This window comes from Crocodylus porosus, unplaced genomic scaffold (genome assembly GCF_001723895.1).
Source record: "Crocodylus porosus isolate Cpor-Errol unplaced genomic scaffold, CroPor_comp1, whole genome shotgun sequence".
NCBI classification, from domain to species: Eukaryota; Metazoa; Chordata; order Crocodylia; family Crocodylidae; genus Crocodylus; species Crocodylus porosus.
This window is the reverse complement of record NW_017728943.1, coordinates 64,964,486-64,986,797: the sequence shown is the minus strand read 5'-3', so window position 1 is coordinate 64,986,797 and position 22,312 is coordinate 64,964,486. Positions and strand designations below refer to the sequence as shown.

Here is a 22,312-nt window from a genome sequence, read left to right as displayed (position 1 = left end):
TTCCTTACCTGTGCCGTATTGCTGTCCACCCCCTGTCTTTCACGTTCCCAAAGCTCTCTTTCTTCAGGCTGGGCTGTCCTTGTGGGTGCCACCTGGTTTGGTCATGTGTGTGGTCACTCTTATTTCAAACTAAGAGTAGCCTGATTTGTTGTAACTTCAGTTAATAAAGAAATAAGGTGTAGAGTATACACACAAACAAATTATAAAAGCTAAAAAGGTAGTGGTGGGGGAGAGAACTTACTATACACCAGCTGATTCATGTTAACTCTTTTGAATGGCCACTGTATCCCATGGTACAAGAAAACCATTAATGGTTGTTTCATTCAAGGGTAAACTTCCCTAGTCTAACTTTTACTAAAACTGGATAGTGTGGATGTATGAAACAATTATTGCACAGCAGCAGTGTAAATTTCTATGCAGACCCCTTCCTCTTTACCTCAGGGTAGTTTGTTTATCTGTCCACACCCTTGGCCAAAAGGCATGTGGGAATCTTATGCTAGAACCAGGAGTAGAACCCACTTTACAGAACAAAAGATCAGTGGCTTAATCACAAGGCCAACCTTTCTCTAAGATTATATGAAGAAAATCCTTAATCCATATGGATCTGAGTAGTTACCTTTTAAAAAAAGTGAAGTTAATGCCTATGTGCTTTTTTCTTGTCATGACATCTAGTCCCTTTCTAATCCTCCCCAACTGAATTCTGTAAATCATTTGTAAATGTGTAATTTCCCATTCTTTTCTAACAGATGATTTGGTGCTTGTAATGAGAGGCAAAGTGAAGTGTTCTCCGAAGTTCTTTAGTGTTGAATGTTGAATTCATATTTCGATTGGTAATTGGCCAGTGGTTTTAGTCTCTGTTCAGGTAAGATAGCCATTGACATCATTGGGATTTTTTCCTGTTTAAGGATTACAAGGTAAAACTTAATGGTAAGTCCAAGGGAGCCAGATCCTCTGGTGGTTTCAGCTCATGTGACTTCAGTGGGGCTACTGATTTACATCGGTGTAAAATGTAGCCCTAGAGTATTATAATGCTAATTCATACAGTAGTGTTCATTCAAAGATTACACATCATTTTACTGAAGTGAGCTAAATATCATTATCTTAATGTTATGGATGAGGAAACTGATGCATGGACAGCTTGAGTTTCCATGGCAAACCATGGCAAACCCTTTGGACAGTTAGAATGAGTAAATGGTTTTGCTCACTACTTTCCTGTGCAATAACCATGTACCAAACATTAATATTAGCCAAGCATACAATATGAGTTTGATTACATGAATTAACTCTATAACTGGGTGACACAAGGTATAAAAATTATCCACACAGCCCCTCCCAAGAAAGATAAAAGTTTCATGTACTGTATCTAGATTGGCAGAATAGGGCAGACAAAAACATGAGAGTTAGAAACGGTTGCATGTTGAATGTACATAGTTTTAGACTTGTATTGAGTAGCAATGCCATTTTTCTCAGATACTTAGAACAATAGTGTTCACACTTCTTATAAAAGGTATCTCCATTTACAGGTGTATAGATATGTGTGCAAGTGTATAGCTCTGTATAATTATGCCACATTGACCCTTGTCTATATTTCCTTTCCAGTGAACATGTGGGTGGCTGTGCAAATGCAGAGGAGGGAAAAAAATGCTCATCTTGCTAGATTTATATTATTTTAATTTAAGTTTCAGTTCCATTACTTTTTGATTAAACATACTTCTCTCCAGTGCTATCCATCTTTTATCTCTATGAAATCTGCTCCTGAGCAGAAAGAAGGATGACACCTGAATTATGCAGAATTCATTTTCTATCTATTTTTCTTAAAATGCTAGACAGTCTCTTTCATAATCCCACCAATCTCATATGTGGCTTGCTCTAATCCTCTGCCTTTTTCTGAATGTTCAACTGCCAAGCTTTGGCCTTGTCTATATATTTTCTGGTAGCGTATTTTCTTGAATGTCATTTTCCTCAGTAGAGATTGAGCTTATTGGGGTATAATGCTTGTAGAGGTTTATTACCCATTAATTTTAAGACATTTCCATTATTTAAAGTGTTGATTTATGCACATAATTTTAACTGTAGATACATGTACATGTATATATGTGTGTATGTAGGGATATTTAACTGGTAATTATATACTGATCTTTCTTTCTGGATACGCATTGCTTTATTTAATTATTTCCATAGTTTGATCTTAAATGTATATTGACTCAGTTGATAATTGATGAAAAATCTATTTCCTATATTGAAGTAAGGGAAGTATCCTATTATCAAGTAACTCCATACACTTTTTGAGTTGATACCTATTCTTAGAGATCACTACACAGTCCCAATGGTAGGAAGCAATACCGGTAGCTCTTATATAAAATTCTTTATCCTTTGTTGTGCTTGCTGACATGAGGTGTGTGCCATTTAAGGTGCATTACACTGCTGAATGTGCTACAGTGGCTGGAATTAATGCACAATATGCTGCCGATGCTGACAAACACCAACACCATTAAAGCGGTGCAAAAGGATTTAAGCCACTTTAAAGTGTCTTGCACACATGCCCCTTGTTTCATCTACACACGCCCATGGAGTCTAATCTTAAACTAAAGCCTGTGTTACAGTAGAAACTCTTACATGCGCACACATAGTTCCACTGGAGTCAATGAATGCATCCAGACGAGTGTGCGTGTGTGGTTTGTGGCTCTTCTAAGCTGTTTGAGGCGCCGCAAACCACACTCAGAGCATGTGCACCCATTCACTGTGCTGCTAATTTGCCCAGTGCCCAAATTTGACAAAAGGAGATCCCAGTCTCAAAAAAAGCTGCACCAATAAAGTGTTGCAGTGCACATGGCAGTATCTTGCACTGCCAGAAATGGAAGCTAGCCATCCAAAGCCACATGCTGGCTGCTGACCATGCTCTGTGTGGCTGCATCAGCACTGCTGTTGCCCTGGGAGACTCCCAGTATCCCAGGTATGGCTGCTAGGGCCAATATAGGTGCTGGCCCCAGCCTCCCCTACCCCACCCAGGACAGTTTGGTGTGTGGCCACAAAGCAGCAGCACAAATATGTGCTGCTGCTATTTGTGCTATGGCAAACGCACACCCCTGTGTGGGTGTGCTTATCTGGATGCACTCAATGAGATCATCATGTGGGTAAACCTTTCACAAGTTAGGAATAGTTTGTAGGATTTGACCCATAAGACACTGTAAAAGACTTAAGTCTGTGAGTGACAGGAAGGAAAGGAGAAATGGATTGAAAGATTTTATAAAAGAGTAAAGAGAAGCAAAACTGCTTGTGTGTTTTTTGACCCTTTGTCAAAATTGCTGTGTCACACCAAAATCCATTCAGTATTTTAACTGTTTTGATTGAGGGGTAGCAGATCATCTCTAGCAGTTGTCCTCCGCAGCCTCCTTCCCAACCCCATGCCCCCGGAGCAGGTTCCTTGGCGACACACTGATCCTTGTTCAAATTCCTGCATCCCATTTTGAATACAGAAATGGCTTTCACAAGCTGAAGCCATCGCTGTTGATGGATTTTATGGGTTCCAAGAACTTGGCAATGTTCTGCAAAGTTGTATTTCATGCAAGGATGAGGAAGAAAGTCTGGAGAGAAGCAGCAGAAGATGATAGTGGGAATGGAAAATTTAAGAGGGGAGATAAGCAGAACTCAGAAGGAAAGTGAAAAAGTGGACAAGTTTTTGTCACATTGCTCACACGGATCATCGTTCTTTAGATAATCTTTTGGTTCTTCCCTGCTTAAACTGTGGTATCAGGGAAGGCATTGATTTAATACTTGCTACTGCTTTTCTCTTTGCCCTGTATATATAGTGAGGTTTTCTGCTTAAATGATGTGTTATTGCTGGGTTATACTAACATACTTTGTGGGTGTCTGGAATCTGTCTGGCTGACTCAGAACCAAATAAAAATATTTCACTGCTTTATGGAGGCCGCATGGAATTTTTTGCTAGAGCAGCTTCAGCTTGTTTCCGGGAGATATGCTTACATAAAGCCTGTGCCCATACATCTCAGGTATCAAAAATATGCTACTTAAGACATTAATAATTATAAAGTAGAATGCAAATGTTGATATGTCTTTGCTGACATCCAGAGAAATGCAGATCTCCCTCCTTTGAAATCCCAGTGTAATCATTGCTGTTGAACCCTTTTAGAAGGATTTTAAACCCTGTCTGTGTCTTTGTTATACTTTGGTTCCTCTGTCGTTAGTGCTGTCAATTTTTTAGGCCATGTTAATTAAAAACATCATTTTATATTATCACAACAGAATTCAATATTAATTGTCTCTAAAATTCTCATCCTTCATAGTCCTTTGCTCATAACTGTAGCCTGGTAAATCCATTGGTGCTTATTACAACTCTGAGCTTGACACAATTTCTGCTAAAGAGGAGTTCAGCTCAGACTGTCAGAAACTGAGAGTCCTAGGCCTATCTCCAAACTGCTTAGCTATTACTACAAAAGAACTGATCTTCTCCACAAAGAAAATATGGAGTAAACTGGTCTTGTTTTTATGAACATTTAAATATCATGTAAGTTCTTAAATCCAATGCCTTTTTTATTACTTTTAATAGTTCTTATGTTGAGAGAACCATTTTATATTGAGGCTGTCTTGAAAAGAAATTGCTCAAAGTTCTGGTGGGAAGTTGTCCATGAAATGTGTCACCACACATGTATTAAATGAGTGTATGTGTATTTTTCCCATTTTAGGGGTCCGTCTAGACAGAGTACGTGGAGGTCGCCAGAAGTACAAGCGCAGAATAGATGCAGAGAATAGCCCATACCTGAACCCTCAGCTAGTTCAGCCAGCAAAAAAGCCATGTAAGTACATCGGCTGTATCATATTTCTCTTTGCATGCAAACCTTCAAGAGTGTCAAATCCTGATCCCTTCTCAGCTACTGCTGACTTCTGTAGGATAAGGATTTTACCCTAAGAAGCCACTATGGATGCTACGTGTCACCCACTTCTCCGGTAAGAATATTTTTCACTGCTCATATTATCTTCATCCTTTCTCAGACAGACTCAAACAAAGACTTTTTACAGGTGGAAGCATGTTTTATGCAGTGCAAATCTTACATTTACAGGTTATCTTTATTTTCAGTGGTACATAAAACAGTTCATAGTGTGATCATTAGTTCATTGGAGCTGCTAGTTTCAGATTTCACAAGAAAGTGATTTTTGTAGTTTTCACTAAGTAAATGAGTTTGACTGCTCAACCTCCCAATGAAAATACATTAGGAGCCTCATTAATTTATAGCTATAGAAAGTTAACACACTAGCTAGCATTACATTAAAACAAGAGTATGCCACACTAATAACAAGCATAGGTTGGTAGTTCTGTCTCTGATACCCTTATGGGCATTATGGGGCATTTTTACAATGTCCTTGATTTTATCATGCTAGGCTGAAATTAATAAAAAGACAGAGAAAATAGCTGATCATCCTGTGGTAAAATACAAGTCCTGTCCTCTGTGCGATTAACTAAAAATAGTTGGAGGTTTTTCTCTATGGCTTATACAAACTCAAGCAGCAACTGCGCTAATTCCATGAAGTAAATTTAATAGCATTATAGCTGTAGTGCAAAAGACTAGTGTATTAGGCTAGGAAGGCATGCATTCCCTCCCAGGTGTGTGAAAGCTCTTCTGGATTTGGATCAGAATTTCCATACGCAGTTACACTGTCAACAGGCTATTTTGCGGTGAAAGCAGAAAAATGAGCCTACAGGGAATAAAACAAACATGGAGGCTTGATCCTCGTGATATTACCTGGTTGTGCAGAAACCTTGTCTTTCCCAGTGCATCTTTCAGCTGATCTTCCCCAGTAGGGGACACTGCTGTGTACAATGCACATGAGCATATGGGGATCTGCAGAGCAAATAAACAGTCTTTGAACTGTAAGCAAAAGGGCATTTTAGCTATGTCAAAGGAAAAACAACCAGTTTTACATAAAATTAAGGCTTAAGTGGACATATGGCATAGTTTCCTTTTGCCTTTCCAAAAAACATTATGCTGATTATACCTTCAATTGTCCAATCTGGCATCTTCTACTCAGCCTGCATAAGCTGTTCTACCATTCTGTAAATACAATCTAGGACTGCATTAAGCAGATTTTGCGCATTATAATAAAAAAAAACTTTCTGATAATACAATAACATTTAATAAACTCTAATGCTTAATTTCATTAGAGGTTTATTTTTTTCTGCATGCACAGATTGCCAGATTTTCATTTATTTTATATTGTCATTGAGTCGAAATGTTGATAGCCTGTTGCTCTGGAAAAAAAAAAAAGAAAAGGAAATCCCAGCCCTTTAATAGAGACACAGGTTAACACTGTCATGCTGAAACTTCTAAGAATCCCTGTGTAAACCTGAGATTACTGGTAAGTAGTGTGTCACAATATCTTTAAGGTGCTAACTACACTCATTTCAGTAAGCTCCATTTGCTTTAGATAAACTAACCTCTGTATAAATCATTATTCATTATCTGAAGGCCTCTCTTAATTTTCCTCCATTCACCCAATTACAAACATTTTTGTAACAAAGATTTATAAAACTTTAGTTTTCACATTCTGTCAGATAAGTACCAAGAAACAGTTGAATTGGTTTTGTTGAACAAGTAGCCTGGGAGATTTTCTGGACCCTGACTGATAGTTTGTGCATAACAAAGGCACAGGAATGAAAATTGGGTTCTATTGATTCTAATTAGGGAAACATTAAATAAGATTTACCTAGAAACAGTGCTCATGGCTATTCAATTTCCTCAGTGATACGGCTTTCTGAGCACACTCAGAAATTTCCTATGCCTTGAACTAAAGCATGCTTCGATACATGTAGTCTTTTCCCTGTAGTGAAATATCTGGGAGTCAGAGGTCTTTGAGGGGCATTTTTCCGCCCCTTTTCTCATTCCCCTCTTTGCAGAGTCTAATGATCTACCTATCAGTCTTTTTGTATTGGCAAAATAATGGAAGTTGAGACTTAGTGAAGGGTAAATGTAAATGCACAGTATTCTCAAATCATCTACAAGAAACAAACAGTTATCTTTGATGAAGATCCTATGATTAGAAAAGGGAAAGTTCAGTCTATTTCCAGTCTGTCCCAGTGTATGTTTGCACTGAGAAAAAATGGATTTTGCGAGCATTTACCTTACCTATCTTCATTAACTTATTGTAATTTAAAATCCATATGGTTTATGTCTCCATCTGCATGCCATTTGATATTAATGTTGGGCCCATTTATACATAAGAAGAAAAACAATTTGCTTATGTTGCTTTTCACTGTGTATGGGCATGTTAAATTAATGTGAGAAAATATGGCTGAATCCTCTTTCCTCTTTGGAAACAATGTTTGCTAAGTTAAACAAACAACCACAGGCATAACAGAAGACATGTTGATTCTTAAAAAAATAAAAAATTTTAAAAATTATGTTGGAGGGCTTTTTTGCCAATAAAAGTTAGAATTGCCATCTGTCATCCTTAGATAAGATTAAAATTCCCCATTAATCAGTTTGATAATCTTCAGAATATTGAAATAAAGAATTATTTAGTTGGCAAGGCTCCTACAGTTCATATAAAACATGAATATATCCCCTAGTAATAAAACATACTTGATGTGATGCTTTCCAGTTGGCTCTGGTTCTTATTTTATGAAGGACTAACATATATCACAACTTACTGACACACAAATTTGTAATAAGACTAAAATACTGGAGACAATACATCAGAACCAAGGAGTCAGTGTCACAAAAGAGCAGTAAAGTATCAGAAATCAGAATCAAGCCAGTATATTTATGGAAATTTGTCATAAGCAGGTATGGAGCCTGTCCTGTAGTCTCTATGCAAGCCAAATTCCCCTTTACTTCAGCCTATCTCTGACATGTGGAGAAAGCAGAGAACAGTGCCAGCTTCATCAGCTTTCACCATAGCCAAAAGTTCAGGGGTTGGTCATCTCAGGATCAAACCCCATCTATATCAAACTATGTGTGTTTATTCCAGGGGATCAATATGATTAGATTAAATTCTGTAACAGACTTCTGTTTGACCCCTATGGGACACTGTTTTGTACCCTGCTCATGTGTTTCTGGTCTGCCACAAGGTGTCCCTCTGACTGAAAAATGGGATGGGTAGGGGCACAGTGGACAGGCGTGAAGGGCAGTCCATTTTCCACAAATATCCTACCGAATTTAATGGAAGGTGGATCAGAGTAAAGGCATCTTTGTGCAGCTCAAATTAAAGCCTCAATATAGGCATTATACTAATTTTATTTTCATACTGCTTATCTACTGTAGAGTTGTGGTCACCTTGTAATAAACCCATGAAGTTATCTTCCTGGTTTTTTTCACTGCTCATTCTAGTATAATTGATTATTCCAGATAGAGCAACTGTAGGCAAGAGTAAACATTAAATAAAAGGAAATGTTGCATTGATAAAATAACAAGTATGTAAACATAATCAATGATTTCTGTACACAAATGAGCTTCCTCAAATAGGGTCTGATTCTCATGTCACATATGCCTGGTTCCACCTCTATATATTTCCATTGTTGGCAGTGAAATTAATCCAAATTTTGCTTCTGCATAAATGAAAAAATGATCAGGCCCCACAATGTTTAAGCTAATAGAAGGTGATTTTATTTAGTTTAGAGTTTGTGCATTTCAGAAAAATACAAATATCAGTAGCACTTATTTCATTCCTCCAGTTCACACGTATGGGACTGAATATTTTAAAAGAGCACTTATAGGTACTGTAAGATATATGGAGTGATAGCCCCTTGGACACTCCTTTGTTCAAGAATCTGACATCTGAGATGAAGAATACCAATTGTCTGTAACAGAAATTACATATTTTAACAATTCACTATGTGTGGGGTTTTTTTATTCAGATAAAAGTATACTTGTTTTTCTTCTATTAAAACTGGTACATCCATATTTACCTTTATAACATCCACTGTTATAAATAACAAAAAGAAAGTTCTTTCTTACCTAGGAATTAAACCAAATCCAAAGTTCTTATTTTATGAAACCAAATGAATTTCAATACTAAAAAAATTTGCCCATGAAGATTTTATTCCAAGTGCTATGATTTAACTGTTATTTATCGATACACTAAACTCATAATCATTTATTAGTAATGTGCAGTTTGTTCTCTATGTTGTAAATGTTTATACTGCACTAAATTTTGTCTTTGGTATGTATCCTTTTTAAGTCATTGGAGTTTCAGAACGAGTGAGTTTGGTCCAGTATTTTAAGCTAAATTGTATGCATTGTGAAACATACCTTACTTCATAGAAAAATAGAGTGACATTCCTAGTGATTTTTCACTGTTTGGGTCAATTTTTACAGATAACAAGATTGTCTCTCATTTACTGGTGGCTGAACCAGAGAAGATCTATGCCATGCCTGACCCCACTGTTCCAGACAGCGACATCAAAGCACTCACCACCCTTTGTGACCTGGCAGACAGAGAATTGGTGGTCATCATTGGATGGGCTAAGCATATTCCAGGTACATAAAATTAGAAAGCAGTAACTTCCAAGAATGCCCTCAAATCACACTGTGTTACCTTTTGCTGAAAAATGTTTTCCATTTCCTACAAGTTTTCCTTTCCTTTTTTAAGACTGTAGATTAATTACAGGAATGTTGATGAAAACATCAAATGTTTTGGAAATTGTATTATCTTTTACTACTAATGTCACTAGTTGAGGCCTAAGTTTTACACAGTGATTGAAAAAAGCAAGCTTTTAACATATTCCTTTCATCAAGATGGCCCAGGACCTGTGATGAAACTTAATTGAATAAATCACTATACGGTAAGGAGGTGCAAAAATTTGTTAAACCTCACCTTTACATTCTACACCAATGCTTTTACAGTTCTTTGCAAGGCCAGTTTCTCTGTGCCAGCTTAGAGCAGCCTAAAGGTTGCACAAAGTTACACTTAAAATATTTGTGACAGTAAGTCTACATATATAGTAATTAAGAGTGGACATGATGCAGGGGAATTCTGATCTCTTCCCTTCACCCCTTTTTATACCAGAAGTAGTTGTCATAAGAACCCTTACACTGGCTGTGAGACATAGGAGGGTCAACCTTAAACTGGAGCAACATTCCCAGAGCCAATTAAACTGATTTTAGGGCCATACTATGGCAGCAATGCCATAGAAAGTAACTGTACTGTATCTTAATCTTCCCGTGGTTTGCATAAAATGGAGTTGCTATAATTAAAGCTAATTGGCACTCCTGTTGGCAATCTTAGCTGAGACAGTAGTCAACAAACATAATCTCTCAGAGCAAAGTATGCACTAGGTCAGGTTTGCAGATTTTTTTTTATTTTTTTTTTTTTTACTGAGACACATGTACCTGTTCAATGGGTTAATAGATGAGTGCAGTCTCCAGGGCTGTCAGTCTGTCACCTTTCACAAACATTAGGTTCACACAAAAAATGTGTGAGATTTTTCTTTAAAAAAAAGATCTAGTAGAATATTATTCTAGCAGGATAACAGGACACATTTGTGCATTTCAGTCAGCTTGTTATTTTGCTAATTTCCATAGCAGAGCCTTAAAATGCTAACCATTAACCATGAGAACTAATATCCTTTAATTGCCCTGGGCAATACAGCAGCCTTCTTCTAGATTTCATTTTACCCAGGGGATACTCTGATTCACCTTAATGCAAGTCAATAATCCAGATAACTTTCTGTTTATCAAAGTTTAAAATACTTTATATTTTCAGTAGCATTGGAAAATGCACCGTTATTGTTGTCATATTAGCAGGCTAAATAGACTCCATGCATATGTACGTACATCAAGCCAGAATACTGGATCTTGTTTACTCATTTAGACAGAAAATATATGCAAGAGCAGATAGCAACTGAATTTTAATATGTTGCTTTGTTCCTAAGATTCTTTTGCTTTAAAACTTCTTATGGCAGTAATGCATAAAGGTAGTAGTTTGTCTCCCTGTGTGTTTTACTGTACGAACTGCAGTGAGATCCCAGTTCTTCCAGGGCTTTCTGGACTATACCACAGTATAAATAATAAGAACATCATAAATTATAGGCCTGGATAGCATGATTTTATTTTTTTAAGGGGACTGCATCCTATCACTTCCAATAGAATCCATATGTAGCCCAGATGAAATTTAGTTCTTCAGGGTCTGCTCCAGAAATGGTTTATAAGTAAGCTTTTGTATCACGAGCAATGCTTTTCTGGTACAGTTAACTTATTTCTGTCTCCTTAAACTAGTTTGTCTTTATGCTTTGAATGCTACAGTAATTTCTTTAATCAAATTGATGGAAGTCCCTTTCCCAGCCCACACTGAAACCAATTTATTGGTCATGATACGCCAGCTATGTTGCTAACAGTCGTAACGAACTGTCAGGCAATATCGCAGTGAAGCTAATTTGAAGTCATTAGGTGTGCAGCGTTCAGGCAACAATTTGTTACAGTGGTTAGGAACACAGCTGACATTTCTGAATGGCTTTGTTCAGAGCAGTTTTAGATGAGCCCAAGCAAATTGTAAACTAATTTAAACATCACTCTGTATTATACTGGCTACTTTGTCTTACACTGGTTGCTAATAAAGCACCCCAAATTAAGTCCAAACTAGTTAAATAGGTGAGTTTGAGTTTCATCTTTGGGCGATACCTACACCAGTCTAAGAGAAATACATCACTAAGGCTAGAAGTCAGTCATACACCACAATGATTGCCCAGGGCCTTTTATCAATTTGATTTGTGAATATGTTGCATAGCTTTGATGTGATGGGAGTGAAAGTGAAGTGTGCACGTGTGGGGGTGGGAGACGACTAAGCATTCTTTAAAAATGTTTAGCGTGTGCTGCTGGTGCTGGACACTGTAAACTGGCTTTGTAAATTTAAAGCCCTCAGTCTGAAGCGATTGAAGGAAATTTCCACAGTAAGCCCATCCTGATTTTATGAGAAGTCAAAAAGCAGACTTGCCATGGTAAAGGCACAGAAAAAAAGGAAGACTAAATAGGCAACAAAGTCAATCCTTTCCTAAGCCTTTTGATAAACAGAGGTCAGTGATAAAAATCGTGCTTGCTGTTTGACTTTAGATCACAAAAATCAAAATGCAGAAGGGCTTGACATGCTAAAGGGCAAATGTGACGAGCATGATCTTAAGGTTTTTAGTTTGGTTTGAATGATGGAGCACCGTTGAACTTGGACTGCCTAAGCACAGCTAATGACTGACATTGGCACAGTACAACTTGAAGAGAAGCTTACAGTAGTGCGGTGGTGTGAATGTGCCAGCAAATGTTACTCTAGGCCATGAAACAGTGGACATAGGAAAGGGGATTATTCATCAAGGGAACAAGAGAAGAAAAGGTATGAAGTATAATGTAGTCACAGTGGGCTAAATAAATAGCTGCTTTAACTCTATTGAAGGCAGTGAGATATAGAGGTAGTATAGTAATAGAGGTGATCATAATGCCTACCAGGACAGACCACTACTATTTTTACTTTACTACAGAAATTTCTTAAAGAATAATGGCTGCTTACAGATGTAAAGAAACCCCTCCTCCTCCCCCCACCAAAAAGTGGCGCTTTAAACTCAGTGCTCCCCTATGCTAAGCCCAGCGCTTGCCCAAAAGAAGCATTACATTAGTTGGACCCAGCTTGCCCAACATCTGTATAGTTTGGGGTCTTTACCAGGGCTTTTATGGTGTTTTTATCCAATAGCTGATTGAATCAGCTTTTAGGTAAAAGCGCCAAAAAGCAGCACTGAAGCACCCATTTATGCAGACACTGCAGAGCCAAGTTAAACTAACGCGCCGCTTCTTCCGGTAAAGTGCATTTTTTTTTCCCAAGTCTATCAGCAGCCATTGATTAAAGGCCCTCATATTTCAGCTTTTAATAAAGAAATTGACCCAAACATGTTGTGATTCAATGTAAGGAGTAATTTATTGTGGAAATAAAAACATTTATCGGCTATTATAAAGGAGTCTTTCTTAAAATTATCTTTAATAAGTAACTCTTCTGTATGAATTCTGTCTCTTAGCCCACCCCCATCCCTAATCTAACTTCAGAACCTAACATTTGTTTTAAAATTGTATTAAATTTAGATGCTCTCATAAAATCATTAGCACTTGCATCCTATTGGGAATGTTCTCATGAGTTGCTTTTAGCGAACAAAAAGTATGCAGCTCCACAGAAGGAAATATTGAAAAAAAATATGAAAAGGCTTTATCAGTAAATAGAATTAGTCTCCTTGCATTAATAAATCACATAAATGGAAAGTGTGTTGTTATGAAACATGACCATGTCTTATCTGAAGAAGAAAAAGATCACAATGGCATTAGGAAATGCTTGACTTTAGTTAGAGGAGCGTAAGGGCACAAGAACAGATGATGGTGCCCTAATAGCCCTTTTTAAGAATGACAGGGCCCCACCATTAGCATCCTTTTATATCCTTGGAAATTGCTCATGCCTCGCTTTTCTGGTTCCTATCTGCCTGACTCTTTTTTATTTCTCTTTCAATTTCGTCCGCGCTCGGATAAGCGCATGCTAACACAATATGATTGAGCTGTAAAATGGAACGCTGTCGCCTCTAATCTCTTTTATGTAGATATGGAGGTACTTCCACACTCCACTTCATTCTCTCTCCATTGTTGGCCTTTTTAGAATGGGTTGCCGAGTAATGGAGGCTCAGTCAAATATTAGAGCTAGGTTTCACAGGGTGTGATAAGAAGATTATCAGCCCAGCAGTCAGATCTATTGTTGTTCTTTGTGTAAGATTAAAATATTCCTATGTACTGTAACTTCGTTAGCAAAATACCGAAGGTGCTTAGGGAGACACTGAGGCTGCTTCATCTCCTGCCTGATGAGACAAAACCCATATTAGCTGACCTATATAAACTGTGTAAATATATTTATGGAGCCCATGTTAGGCTTAAAAAAAAATAACAGACAGCTGTTTAACTTAGTGGTTTTATTACTGTTCCCACTCCCCTCCCCCCTCCGACTTTGCTTTGGGTTTTGGGGAGCTACAAGTTTATTTTGGGCATATTAAATTAATCTATTTTCCCATACAAGGTGAAATTCTGCTGATGTCTGGCCACAGTTTCAGAGTCACTTAGGCACCATTTCTGTAATGTAACTGTCTCATTGACATTCAGCAAAAATGTGCAGTGTTCTCTTATACTAAATGGAGGCAGGAAACATTAAGCTCTTAAAAATGTGCATAACAGGAAGCTAAAGGGACAAAATGTTCTCTAAAAAAAATTTTATGCATCAAAAAACATCAACCGGACCACACCAATCAACTTTTTGCACTTAAAATGAAAAATTTGGGTGAAAGCATTAAATCAGGCTAATTTATCAAAAATTAGCTAGTTAAACAGTGTCATAAGTTAAATGTGCATGCCTTCAAATGTATTCATACTTTTCCAGGAATCAGAGCGGTCTATGAAAGGGATAGGTAAAAACTGATGCAGCCACTGGCAGGAAATGGGTATGATTTTTGATGGAACAAATCCAAGAATGTTTTGAATATTTTAGTGCTAATATAAATGTTTTATGAAACATTATTGTTCCAGGACACTCTTTGTAGAGGACAATATTTAAGGTTTCCTTGCTAAAGCGGCTCTCAAGGGTATAGTTTAACATTCTGAAACTGAACAAGAACATGATTTGCTGCAAAGTTGTCATTTTTAAAATACCCTTTACTCATCATCTTCTCCAGAGGCACCACTCTGTGATTAAAAAGGGGGTAAAAGTATAAAGAAGAAACTGAAAATAATTATTTCAGACTGTTAATTTCCAACAGTAGATACTATATGCATGGTGTATGTATGCGCAAACACACTTGCACACTTTTGAGTATCTATGAGTATGGTAATATGCTGATTATTCTATGCTTATGTAAGAGTGAAGAAAATGTGAACTTTCATTCCACTTCACTATAGATGTAATTTCATGGTATCCGTGAATTAAGTTTCTGTGCGTGTGTGTGTGCTCATACATAGACATGCACAAACATAGACACAAGCATCCAGTTCTGTATAAGCCCGAGAGCTTAGAAGACAAGCTAAAACTTTAGTTAGGAAGCTTACATGTGGTTGCCTGGGTATGATCCAGTTCCCAAACCCAAAGCATCTCCATTGCCTTTACTTCAGCTGCAGCTAGTTTGGTCATTGGATGTGTACAATCACATATCCATTAACCGGCTTCTCAGCCTGCCCCCCAGTCACCTTTATGTTGGAATTTGTGGGTCTTGCACAGTCACATATAGGAACAACTGAGTTTGGGGCATCTCAGACAACAGTAATAATCCCATTGCTCCTTCAGGGTCATCACATTGTGGAGTCCCTGTCCCAGGTGTTCATGTTAATGTGGTTTTTACTGCTCACACTACATGGCATGGAGTATGAGCTGCTTTGTGCTGACTAAGAGCTCTGTAGTGATAATAACTTGAGCTTCTTGGGGAATCAGGACATCTTTCCCTGTATCACTGCTGTGTCATGGACACCTTGTAAGGTCCCTTTGCTGCCTGTTTAGCAGAAACCTACTATCTACTCTTCCTTTAACCCTTTCCCAAACCAGTCCTGTGACAATGAATCTGCCCCGTACACACAGCTCACAGAGCATATGAATGTGAGGAAGGTGATGAGGGAAAGGTCTGTCATTAGGCTGTATGGGCAGGGATCCTGGTCAAATGACTTCTCAGGAGCCACAGATTTCCTTGAACAGTTTCTTCCTTAATTTTACTAAGATGAGGGTTCCACTGTGACTGTTATTGATAACTTGACAAATACCTTAATGGCAAGATGTGCATATATCATGCATTCATATGTACACTAAACAGTGTCACACTGAGCCATTTGGGTAATACTAAACAGTAAATCATTTGGCCTTGTATAACTGTAGCCTAGAGAAGAATCCATCTGTTGTCAACAGTGTTGTGAGCACCCTGTTGATGAGACCTGCACCAAGCAGGGTAGAAAACTCAGTGGTCATCTCAGTTTAACTATACTTTTTTACATCTACATTGTTAGCACTGATGGGGCTGAACCAGTGCTAATGACAGTGGGTAATTTTTAGACAATGACCCTAACATAGACTGTGCCAAAAGAAGGCAACATTGATTTGGTGTGAAAAGATGCATAATTGGGGTCAGGTATTAAGAATGACCAGTTTGCAAATAAAATAGGAGCAGGCAGAGGTGCAAATGATGGGGCTTGAAGTCCGCTCCCTCCATTGAATGAGATACTTAGTTTAAAAATACCTGTAACATTTATCTGAGATCTTATAGCCGACAGATCTTTGGGCACATGTTCCCACTTGTACTGACAACAGTGACAAACCTGTCATGCACTTTGACACTCAGTGCTTCTTCAGATATGAACAGTATTTGTGCGTCTGCTGATCAGGAAAGACTGATTCCATGCTTGAGGCATTCAGGGAAGGTGAGGTGAAGAAGTCTGTGCTCCTGGTGTTCTCTACTTTTTCGATGATAAAATGAACACTTCTCTTTCCTCTGTGGTTAATTTTGGCATCTTTAAGGTGTATTAAATTAAAAGAAAAGGAAGAAAAGAAAACAAAAAATGTATTTCCCTTTCAGCATTTGTAGCACCCACCAAAGTATAAAATAAATGTTCTGTAGGACTCAAAAGGAGTTGTCATAAAAACATCCAGTTGAAGTCATGCAGACGTACACCACTCAAGTAGCTACTACCATTTTAGATTTTTATTTCCCAGGTCAGCTTCCTTATAGAAAAATGTAATTTGTGGGCCAAGGAGTAAGGGAAGAGACCAGTTGAACTGATCACAGAACTTTCCACTTCTCACATATTTGTCATTCTATGTTACAGAATACTTAAAAAAAATTAAATCCTCCAATAAAATCCATTTTTCCCAGAAACAGAATGAAACAGATTTTTTCTTTTACTTCTTTGAAGCCTATTTTTTTATATAGAATGAGTATTGTCCTTTTCCTCTTTCCTAGTGGTTCCTTCTCTGTTTTCCACCCCCTGCCCCCAATACACACTTGGGTTTGGTCGTTGTACTTTTTTCCCCCAGTATCCCTCTTTATCTGCTTCAACCAATCTCTAAATGAATGCATGTCTATCATGGCCTTAGCTTTGACACTCTGGATATATTGATTAATAGTTGCCCTAAGCTCCTTTTAGCAAATCAAATTTTCACTTTTAGCAAGGATTTCGCCTCTGATTTATTCAGCAAAGTGAAATGCACTAAATTGACTTTGACATTCAGGGAAAATGGCTGAAAAACAAAGAGGAGAGGAAAGAGATATAAATTGTGTGGCAGCTGGAGACTTGAAGCATAAAAGAGACAGTTTCCTATAGAATATAACTGGCTAATTTGAAAACATATGCATTTAAACAGGGGTGAAAAATATTTTTCTTAAAATTGGATGTGTTGCAGAATGGGAATTTTAGTAAAGAGCTAGTTGAATGCTGCATTAGATATTTTTACCCAACTTTGTCATATTTGCATCTTAATACAAATATGGAATCCCATTTTTTAGATATTAATAATAATTATATCTAAGAAAAGATATAAAGGATTCCAAACTATTTCATAATGAACTGGTAAATTGGCATATCATTGCAAAATATCTTACCTACCCCATCATTACCTGTAAAATGCTATTCATGCCTGTGGCATGTTACAAATAATAAGTGATTACTAAAATAAGAGAACAACACTAATAAATTCCATTGATCTATTTTTTATTTCTTTGAAAAAAGTGGGCATTATTTGAATCTTAAACACAAGAATATAAAAAAAAAAGTGTTGGAAATATTTTACTGTTAATAATTCTCATACCAGTCTGGATTAGAATATTAGGTGAGGACATTCATCGACTGTCTTATACAATGTGTTTCCATATCAGACAAACATTGAATTACTGAGTCAACCATTGGGTCAAAGATACACAGTTTCAGCTTTTATGTTTAAAGGGGTTCAGACTTAATTTCAGGTAGAACTGAGAGGGAGAATTGAACATTAGCACATCTGGATTTCAGATTTCTGGTCAGTATTTCTGGGCTTTGAGATTCCCAACATAATCGTTTTTAAAATAAGAATTTTAAGGGAAACTATGTATAGGCATATGAACAATTAATCTGAAACATGCACTGAATTATATGGCCTCTTCTCAGCTTGGCTTAACTGGCATAGCAGCATTGACATCTGTTGAATTGGGCATATCTACATCATCTCTAGATCTGGCTCTTAGGTATTTACATATTAGTAGTCTCTATGTTCAAGGGGTTGTGAGTGTTTGGCACTTCAAGTCCTCAGCATCTTCTAATACAGGGGTGGGCAAAATATGGCTCTCAGGCCAGATCCGGCCTGCCAGGCCATTCTATCTAGCCTACAGGGCCCCTAATAAATTTACAAAGTATTTACCTGCTCCTGGCTGCTTTTCAAAGATGACAAGAGCCAGGGGCAGTAGGACCCGGGGGAGCCATCAGCAGAATGCAGCAGCCCAGCCCCACCCCACCCCACCTCTAGCCATTTCCCTGCTTTCCTGCCCCCACGCTGCTCCAACTGTATCACCAGACCAGGGAGTATGGGGTGCCAGTACTCAGGTGTGTGTATGTGTAGGGTGAGTCCTACACAGACACCTCACCATACACATGCATCCACAACCCCCCTCACTCTGCTATACATGCAGACCCACACACCCACACCCCCTCACACACCCCAGCCACCCTCTCCCATACACAGCCCCCCACAAACTCCATACCCATCTACACCCCACATATCCACACCCACACACCCACATGCTCCCTCACCCACACCCCCCACACCTATCCACCCCCCCACAGGCAAACCCACACTGTCCCCCACACCACACATACCTACACACCCACAGTCCTCTACAAATACAAGAGTAAAACTTAATTTTAAGCTATTATATACAATCACTTCTATGTACTCTACGCAAATACATGTAAATTAGGTCAAAAATATTTTATAAAATCAAATTAATGAATGTTTTAGATGTTCGCTTTTTAGACTATAATATTGTATTTTTTTGGTTCTGAGAAGGCAGAACCCCTTGCTGAAAGGAGTACTTCCGGGGGCGAGGAGAGGGACTTCTGGTCAGGGTTAGGGGATGGGATTTCCAGTCACAAGATGGCAACCAGGCTGTGGGGCACACATGTGGCCCTCAACGGCTTGCCAAAACACGGTAAGCAGCCCTCTCCCCAAAATAATTGCCCACCCCTGTTCTAACATCAAGTCTTAAGTGAATAGTCCTATTTCCAGGACTACAACACTCACCTTTGTTCTGACTACTTATGTGATAAAGGGAATGTTAGATTAGGTGCATGTAGCAGGTGGCTATCTCAGCTTTAAGTTTTACATGCAAACACAGAATTAACCTTATTACAAGACGAAAGGGCCTAAGTGTGTCACTGAATCCTATTTTCTTTTTTATTTTCTTGTGCTCTCTCTCTTTTCTTCATTTGTAAGATACCTAATATGATAGCTGCAGCACTCACTGACCTCAAAATTGACCTGAGACTTGAATAGCAGTGGACTTTTTCAAATGGGAGAGTGTATAAAGTGCCACACAAGAGATACCAGGGCATACAAGGCATTTACAGGCATATTATTTCTTTAAAGTCATGCTGTCTCCCCCATAATTTAGAGCAATTTCCAACCATCTTAAATGACTGCTAATTAGGAGAGTACTATAAAATACCAATTTAAATTGCTGAAATAATCTTTTAGGGGGCATCATTTCCCAGACAACTTGCACTATACAGTAAATAGATCAAGGGAAGGGCAGTTCTTTACAAGCAGAGGAGAAATGCTCATTTCAAGGCAGAAAGCTGCTTTGCTTAGAACACATTGGACCCAAGACCAGAATCATTCCTCCAAGGATTAAGTATTGGTTGCATATGCAGGGAGGTTGCAATAATAGGCCTGTCATTTGCAGACAATAAATATAAATAAATATATTTGGTGCAATGTGCAATTTTCCCCCTTCAAATAACAGTATTTTAACCAAAATTAAATAGAATTTAAAGATTCTGCCACACAGAATTTTTTTGTATTAAAAACTTAATGTAGGCTCTGAAAACTTAACGTAGGTTTCCACAGAGCCTAATGTAGGCTCTGAAAAACCTAATGTAGGCTCTGAATTTGCTTTCCTTTTAATAACAGCAGAAATGCTGTAATTTTAAACTTGGTTATGAAAGGATCATATCACATTTTGACTATGATTTGATGAAAAGAAACTGATACATCACTCCTCTTGTTCCAACAGCTCAGTCTAGTTAATTCTAAAACCAAGAAGCTGTGTGTTAATCATTAGGATTGTGCAAAGCTTTGGGTACTGATTCGATTCAGAGGAGATTCGGCCTCATTCAGCAGCCATATCTCCAAATCTGAGTTGGATCGGGAGACCATTAAAAAGGTCCGAATCAATTCAAAGCTCTCTGAATTGATTCAGAAAAAATTCAGAGAACTTTGGAGATTCAGGCAGTCCCCACTCACAGCTGCAGGGAGCTGGACCTGGATTCCATACTGGTAAGTAGGGGGCGAGGTGGGGTGGGGGCTGGAGGAGCAGGTTGGGAACCATAGGGGGACCCCTGCCAGGCCCCATCCCCTGCCTGCTCCCCCATCCCTCCTAAGTTTCCCCAACCCCTGTCCATTCTCTCAGCCCCATCAATGACTGTCCTGCCCGGCCTCAGCATCCCAGCATTTAAAAAAAAAAAAAAAAAAAAGCCCTGCACTCACCAGCCCTTGTCAGGTGGGGGGGAGATCCTTGCTGCCCCCCACCGCCCTGTGCTGTGTTGGGGGCTTTGCCTTGAGCCCCCGTCCCTTGCCCACTTTTCCAGCCCCATCAATAGCCGCCCCGCCTGGCCCCGACTCCTGGTTCTTTAAAAAAAAAAAAAAGCCCACACTCACCAGCTGCTCCAGTATCCATCAGGGCTTCTGGGGGCTTGTGGCAGAGCCCCCCATGCAGCACAGGGCAGTGGGGGGTAGCAGGGATCATCCTCTCACCTAGGAGCAATGATGTGGGGCTTTTTTCTTTTCTTTTTAAGAGCTGGGAGCTGGGGCTGGGCGGGGCAGCCATGGGGGGGGATCAGAGAGCAGGCGGGGGAATGGGGGCTTGTGGCAGAGCCCCCCCATGAAGCATGGGGCAGTGGGGGGCAGTGAGGATCATCTCCTCCACCCCCTGCCTGGCAACAGCTGGTGAGCATGGGGCCTTTTCTTTTCTTTTCTTTTTTTTTCTTTTTTTTTTAAAGAGCCAAGAGCTGTGGCTGGGCAGGGCAGCCATTGATGGGGCCGGGAGAGGTGGCAGGGGATAGGGCCTGTTTGATTCAGAGATTTGGCCAATTCAGTGGTGGCCGAATCTCCAAATCAGATTCAGCTGAATCAGTTTGATTCGGTGATTCAAATCACTGTCCCCTGAATAGGACGAATCTGAATCTGAAGCAAATACTAGCCACTTTGCATGGGTCTGTTAGTCATCTAGTATGGGCTTCAGCACAAGTGTACTTTGGTGTAGGTGGGGAAGAGGAGGCTAGCTATCTAGTCATGTGTTATTGTTACTGTAAATCCAAAGTGGGAAAAAATAGCCATTTGCCCAAACTAGATATGGAGTAGGTAAGTCTACACCTGTGTGACTAGGTTGACAGCATAGTCTGGTTTAGTTTCATGAAGTCATCTGAGCCCAATTAAATACTGTAATTCCAAGAGTGCTCCTAAACAGCCTCTACTTTCTCTTTGGATGAAGGTAGGCTTCACACCTGCTTAACCTACATTAGAATAGGATTAATTACCTGAATTGCAAGCCCCCCTCTATAGCCAGTCAGCACGTTTCTGGCAGGGCACATGGTGACCTGGGCATGGATAGAGACATTCAGAGAGAGGGAGGGGAAAAAGAGCACCTGGGTGATAATGGCAAGACTTGCTTGGGTCTGATCAACTGAGTCAGCAGTTTTTAAAAATCAGTCTGCTATAATCTCTGCATCAGCTGGATCACACAAAAGCTTTGTGAACTCAGTTTCCAGTGCTAATAATAAGCTTCTTTCTGAATGTTTCTTTATATATCACATATATCTCATATGTTTATATATCTGTGTGTGTTTAAATAGATACACAAACACACACATACAATGTATGTAATATGAAAAAATCCTAATCCTAATGCCCATTTTTTAAATTTCCTTCACTGAATACCTATTTGGCAGACACTTTTTAAGCCAGTTTCCTTTGTTATTTTTAATATCTCCTGGCAAAAAATGTATGCAGTAATGTTTAAGTTTATCTGTCATTTAAAAGGAAATCCTGCAGAACTTGTTCTTATGTCCAAATACACGGA

General features: G+C 38.8%; 1 protein-coding gene across 6 annotated transcripts in view; it reads left to right on the top strand.

The window, feature by feature from the left end:
- ESRRG (estrogen related receptor gamma) overlaps positions 1 to 22,312 on the top strand; it is a 520,671-nt gene that overhangs the window by 444,126 nt on the left and 54,233 nt on the right. For all 6 annotated transcript variants that reach the window (XM_019549476.1, XM_019549478.1, XM_019549477.1 and 3 more), the window contains exons 4-5: positions 4,704 to 4,814; positions 9,330 to 9,491. In XM_019549476.1, coding sequence (XP_019405021.1) covers positions 4,704 to 4,814; positions 9,330 to 9,491 — 273 coding nt within the window. The remainder of the gene's footprint in view (positions 1 to 4,703; positions 4,815 to 9,329; positions 9,492 to 22,312) is intronic.